The sequence below is a fragment of the Octodon degus genome, unplaced genomic scaffold (assembly GCF_000260255.1).
Source record: "Octodon degus isolate 3935 unplaced genomic scaffold, OctDeg1.0 scaffold00007, whole genome shotgun sequence".
Lineage (NCBI taxonomy): Eukaryota > Metazoa > Chordata > Mammalia > Rodentia > Octodontidae > Octodon > Octodon degus.
Window position 1 is genome coordinate 23,600,859 of NW_004524583.1, and position 6,706 is coordinate 23,607,564.

Genomic DNA, 6,706 nt, shown 5'->3' on the forward strand with positions numbered 1-6,706 from the left:
ATAGATAGATAGATAGATAGATAGATAGCTACATTCTCTTAATTCAAAGAATAGAGGGATTTGTTCTAATAGTGTTTGTAAATAGGATATCATGTGTGCATCTTGTATAGCAAATAACCACTAGGAAGGCAGTATGCAATGTGTTAATTATCGGAAATGTCCTACCAATTTGATTTGAAACTGTCTCATTGATACTTAGTTCTCAATAAAATTATGGAATAAAAATAAACTGATCAACAGATCTGATACTATATCTTTCAAAATACCATCAGCTCTTTCCACCAGAAAATTATCATCTCATTATATAATTTATAAGGAAACATACAACTTAGAATATCTAAAACAATCTTGAAAAAAATTAAAAATTTATTAATAGTAAAAAAGTATATTTTTCATGTATTCAGTACAGGGTCTACAAGGTTTCCCTACACAGATCCGACTCGTAGTGATCCTCCTGTTTTCAGCCTCCCAAGTGCTGGGATTACAGCTGTGTGCCACCACGCCCTGTCTCAGTGCTCTCCAGGGTAGGGGCCAGCACTGCATGCTGGCATGGAACCCCGGGCCCTGGGTCTGCCTAAGCAGGTGCTTTAATCCTCTGAGCTATTGCGCCAGCCTTGATCAAAACTTATGATATAAGTAAAATTATCAAGTTAACCATAGCAAAAAGAGAGGCACATAGATCAACAGAATAGAATTGAGTCCAGAATGGAGCCTAACACGTGGTCAACGGCTCTTTGGCAATGAGGCCAAGGCAGATCAGTGTGGAAAGCCACTGCTCGAAGCAGATGATGCCGGGGTACACAAAAAGATGGCTTCAAATGCACATCTGACCTCACAATGTACATAAGCACAAACTCAAAATGGATCATACATGTAAATATAAGAGACAAAACTTAGAGATTTTTGAAGAAAATATGAAAAAAACTTTGTGACCTTAGATTAGGCAAAGAATTGTTAGATAAACTCCCAAGATGACAGTGTATAAGAAAAAAATTGAGCTGAGTTGTATCAAAATTTAAATTTTATTTTTATTTGTTATTTTTATGAAGGGAACACTTTCGTGGTACCTTATGAAGGGAACACTTATTTGTTATTTTTAATCAATAGTTAGACACCATTTAAGAAAACACGACAAGCCATAAAATATTTTAAATAATTTGCATGACTAAGGGCTTATGTCTTCAATGTTTAATCAACAATAAAAGGACAAGACATCTAATTTAGAAAAATGAACAGATTTAAGTATACATTGTACCCAAGAAGACATAAGAAAGACTAAGTAAACATCTGAAAATATGAGACACTGTTTCAGATCCCCTAGAATGGCTGTCATGCAACAGACAAGCAATAGTGAGTGTTGGCAACAGTATGGAGAAGGTAAGATCCTCATAGACTCTTGGTGGTAATCTAAACTGCCTTAAGTACTTAGGAAAATAGTTTGACAATTCTCTTATATAGCTGAATATTTAATTACTGTATGACCAAACACCTCCACTTTTAGGTATTAACCCAAAATAAATATAATGAAAATATAAGTGCACATAAATACTTATACACACTCTTAATAGCATTATTATCCATACAGGTAAAAAAAAAAAAACCCAAAACGGAGGCAGCTAGAATGTCAGCTGGTGAGTGGATAACCACAGTGTGATGCATGCATGCAGCAGAGCGTCCAACATACCCTGCAATGAAAGGGAATAAGTTCCTACAAAATGTCACAGTGTAGATAGACTCAAAACCATTATGCCAGGTAACGGAAATCAGAAGCTAAAGACCACGTAGCGTCTGGCTCCATGTCTATGAATTGTCTAGAAAGCACAACTTTATTGAAAGTAGATTACAAGTTCTCTAAGTCTACAAGTGAGAAGAGGAATCGACTGAAAATGCACATGAAGGAGCTTTCTGGCATGATAGAAATGCAGCAGTATTGTATTGCAGTAATTGCTCACACAGCGCCTTAATAAAAGTATTGGATTATATATGCTTACATGAGTTAATAGGGCATGGAAATCCTGCTTCAAGAGGAATGTCATAAAATCAAATATGAATAGTCCCCCATATAAAAGGCACATATAAATACAATGCTCACGATAGCAGGAATCATAATGGCCTCAAACTGGAAACCACCTAAATATCCCTCAGTGATAGGTGGATAAATACTTTGTTATATAATCTATATAATTATATGACACTACTTGTAAGTATTCAGATGAACAGAGAAAGTGTATTTATACACAATGGAGTGCTCCTCTGTCATAATGTAGGGTAAACTTGTGTCATTTGTAGGAAAGTGGTTACACTTGGAGCCTGTAATGTTAAGTGAAATAAATCAGACATGCAAGCTTAAATGTCACAGTTTCTTTTTGGAGAAATCCAAAATATAAATAGAGAGCAAAATAAAAGATAGATAACAGGAAATAGGGAGATTGATCTTTTACAAAGGAGAATGGGACCAAGAAGCAGAGGCAGGGTGGAAGGGGGGACAGGAAGGGAATGTGTTATGTCCCCATACCAGGTCCCCCCGAGGCAAACGTGCCACAAATATGGTCTAATAAAAGGAATTACTGCTGCTTGCAACAACATGGAGAAATTGCAAAAGCACTACTGGAAGTGAAAGGAAGCAGACCCAGAAGAGTACTGATTTTGTAAATTTGTTCTTAAGAAATTCTAAGCCAAGGCAAAGCCACACTGACAGAAAATATGTCATTGGCTGTTGCCAGGGACAATGGTGGGAGGGAAGGGCATTGCAAAGAGGTATGAGGGGCTCCTTGGGACAGGAATATTTCGCATCTTGATTGTCATAGTAGTAGTATGGCTCAATGTATTTATCAACAGTTTTTAAACTACCCTTAAATTTTACACTTAAATTGGTGAATGCTATTACAGTTTATGTAAACAGCAGCTCAATAAAGGTAATAAGCACAAGAGATGTTCATGGCTGGCCAAATAGCTCAGTGGATTAAAGCACCTGCAAGCAGGCGCAAGGGCCTGGGGTTCAATCCCTGGGCCTGCTGTGCCAGCCCCACCACCGGGGAATGCTGAGAGGGCAACTGAGACTGGCCTGATGGCGCACGCCTGTAATCCCAGCTCTTGAGAGGCTGTAAACAGGCAGATCACTACCAGTCTGATCTAGTAGTGGGAGCCTGAACACCCTGTAGACCCTTCCCTAAAACACACACACACACAAAGAGATGTTCATTATTGGGAAATTTGGAAGTGAAAGTATTCTGACATGCATATATCTCAAAATTGAATATATATATGTACATATATACACACTATATACAAATGCATAGTATATATTAATATATAACTTTTTGTATATATAACTATATACATAAAACAAATGTAATGATGTAGCTATCAGATATAACTATCATTCCTAACATATGTATAGGAACATACAGCATGCATATATAATAAGTATAAAGGTTTAGGAAGGTGGCAATTATGTTCTTATCTCCATAATGTATCTTTTCCACTGAGCTGGGCATTATGTGTCCAGGTAATAATTTAGAAATAAAAAGAAGACACATGTTAAAGGAAAACCAAAGTATACTATTTGAACGAGAGGTTTCTTTGTGGCAGGATGAAAATGTTCTGGTTAGTATAAATGCTCATAACTTGTACAAATAGTAAAGTCACTCATTATATGCAAAAGATGAGTTATATTGTATGTAGATTATATCTTAATTAAGAGGAAGATCATTAAACATACCAGGCTTTTTTGTTCTTTCATTTGTAAATACAAAATAGAGGAAGGAGAGGAAAAACAATGGAAAATGAATAATTTAGTATGTTTTTATTTGAGGTTTGTTTTTAGCATGTAGCTATTGAACAAAATACTAAAAGTAGCTCAATATATATGCTAGAATGTGTTACTTTTTAATTTTTTAACTAAAAATTTGTAATAATGAAAAGAATAACAGAACAGTACCTGCTTGTTTTTGAAATGCCCTGCTGTCCATAGCCACTGGAAGACACTTTCTGGTAGAGTATTTGTCTGTTTGTCAAGTGAGTCTGAAGCTTTGGTTTAGGCATGATTGATTCAATGTGATTATAGTTGAGGCATAAGACCTACAGAAAGAACACTACATACATCCAACAGCCCATAAGCTAGCAAAATAAGAGATATAATTTGGAACATGCAACATAATAACATACTGACAAAGAAAATCACAGGGTGGCAAATAAAATAATAAAGACCCTAGAAAGATGCCCAACTTTTCACTCCTAAGTTCTCTAAGCCTGACAAGGAAGAAATAACTCAGAAAGAAATCTGCTTCCTGGTATGTAAAGGGGCTTATAGATGGCTGACCTGAAATGACAGGAAAGAAAGTGGCGAAGCTGCCCTAAGAACTAGAGCATGTTACACCTTCGCATTGCACCTTCCAGGGCACGGGCAGCTTTCTATTCCATCTTTTACTGTAGAGTAAGACAATCACACACATAAAACTAAAGTCAAATCAAAATAACTTTGGAAGGAAACACTTTCATTCACGTAGTGAGAAATAAAATCAAACAACAGAGAAGATTTGCAGGGGACTCACTTTCACGTTAGGCAAGTAGATCAGTCCACTGAAGGAGGTGAGGTTGTTGTTCTGCAGGTTCACATTACACACGTTTCTAAAGTGGTCAACTGGAATCAAATCCACAGTTCTGCATTTAGAGAAAGTGAGTACAGTTATTTGAATGGGTTCAGAGCATATAGAAAAACATAGATCCTCCACATACAATTGTTAAAGACATTACAAAATCTCAGTTGACAAATGCCATGAAAATAACTGCCTCGTATAAAAGTCAGGGTTGAGTGATTCCCTAAATACACATTTCCGCTGGGCACATAAGTAAGAAAATGGCATAGGACTTGATCGTTTTCTCTTACCACAGAAACTTAGCCATTAAATAATATATACATATTTTGTTTTTCAGAACCGGGGATTGAACTCAGGACCTTGCACTTGCCAGGCAGGCACTTATTGTACTGAGCTATCTTCCCAGCCCCCATTAGCCATATTATAAAAGAAACATAAAATAAGCACTTCCGATTCATTTATAAATTCATCTTACATCTTCATGAAATCATAGTGAATTGATATAAAACCTGTAAGATTTCCAGGTTATGGAATTCAGAAGACATACGTGAAACGGATTATTACTGAGATGCCAAGCATGGGATAAGATAGGGAGAGAAAACGAAAAGGTAGGTAAGGTCTTTGAAAATGGACTTTTTTTGTGTGTGGAACCTCTTGAAACAGTTATGGCAATCTACCCTGCCAGGATGTTCTATTAATTGATATAGGGTCTTGCCTCCCCAAGACTGGGATTACAGGCATGTGCCACCACACCCAGTTTTAGGGCTGGCACAGTGTGCCCCGGGGTCCCAGGGCCAGCTAGTCATGTGGTACCAGGAATTGAACTCAGGGCCTTGTGCTTGCAAGGCAGGCGCTTATGCCACCAAGCTATCTCCCAGCACCGACCAGGATGCTCTGGTAACTAACCAGAATGCTGGTCCCTAGTCCATAGCTATGGAAATACTCTGCATCATTTGAGTCAGGACAGAGAGGAGCATGAAGCTAAATCACTGTCCTCTGGCAACTTTGTAAGACAAATCTTAAACATACATCGTCCATCAACAAGCAATTTATTCATTCAACATTTTTTCATTAATATTTCCCAAATGTAGGTAATATGTCAGGAAGGTTACAATATAGGAAAACTGTAACTGTATCTGTTCTCCAGAAGCGGGAGGCAGAAAAAGTAAAATGCAAAGAATGTTATTGAAGAGCCAGGGAGATGGCTCAGTGGAATAAGCATTTTTCTGGTAAGCACAAGGGTCTGAGTTCAATCCCTGGTTCTGAAAAAAAAAAAAAAAAAAAAAAAGAATGTTATTTAACAGAGTTAGGTGCAATGACATTTTAGAGAAAGGAAATGACCTTGAAGAAGTCAAGGATAACAGCACAAAGAAAGACTCTGAGCTGAGAGCGAGTGGATTTGTAGGCATCAGCTGAATGATGAAAAGAGTTCCACACAGTGGAATGGGCACAAAGGCAGAGACACGACACCACGTCTGTGGCCAGGATTCCGTCACTAGTACATTTTAAAGTTTCTGCAACATAAGGTGACATGGGCAGCGAAGGAAAGGATTACAAAAAATGTAAATTATTCTATGCCATGTAAAAGAATTAAAAATTACATTCTGTAGACAGTGGAAAGATACTGAACAATACTGAGACAGGAAGTAATGTGATAACCTGTATCTTAGAAGGCAGTAATGGATAACAGATGGGTTATCTGAGGAAAGGTTTTTTAAAAAATGTATTTGGTACAGGGTCTCACTAAGTAGATTGAACTCATAGTGATTCTCCTGTTTTCAGCCTTCCCAGCGCTAGGATTATAGGTGGACTCGGTGGCCAGCTCAGCGCACCCAAGGGTGGGACTGGTGCGGCATGTGGTGCCGGGAATAGAACCCTGGTTCCTGCACTTGTCTAAAGAGGTGCTTAGTTCACTGAGCTATCCTGGGGGGGTTATTTAGGATAACAACAAACAAATCATCAAAAGAGTTTCTAAAATAGTTCAATACCAAGTACAGTGACTGTGGAATGACAGAGGAACTGAGACATATTTTAAACCTGAACAGAACATGGTAATGAAAAATAAAACAAGGACAGAGGAGAGAAAGTACTCATGCTTACTTTAGCTT

General features: G+C 37.6%; 1 protein-coding gene across 1 annotated transcript in view; it reads right to left on the reverse strand.

Moving 5' to 3' along the window:
* LOC101592728 (leucine-rich repeat-containing protein 9) overlaps positions 1-6,706 on the reverse strand; it is a 120,796-nt gene that overhangs the window by 25,799 nt on the left and 88,291 nt on the right. Inside the window, 2 exon segments of the mRNA XM_023701646.1 lie at positions 3,941-4,080; positions 4,554-4,727. Coding sequence (XP_023557414.1) covers positions 3,941-4,080; positions 4,554-4,727 — 314 coding nt within the window.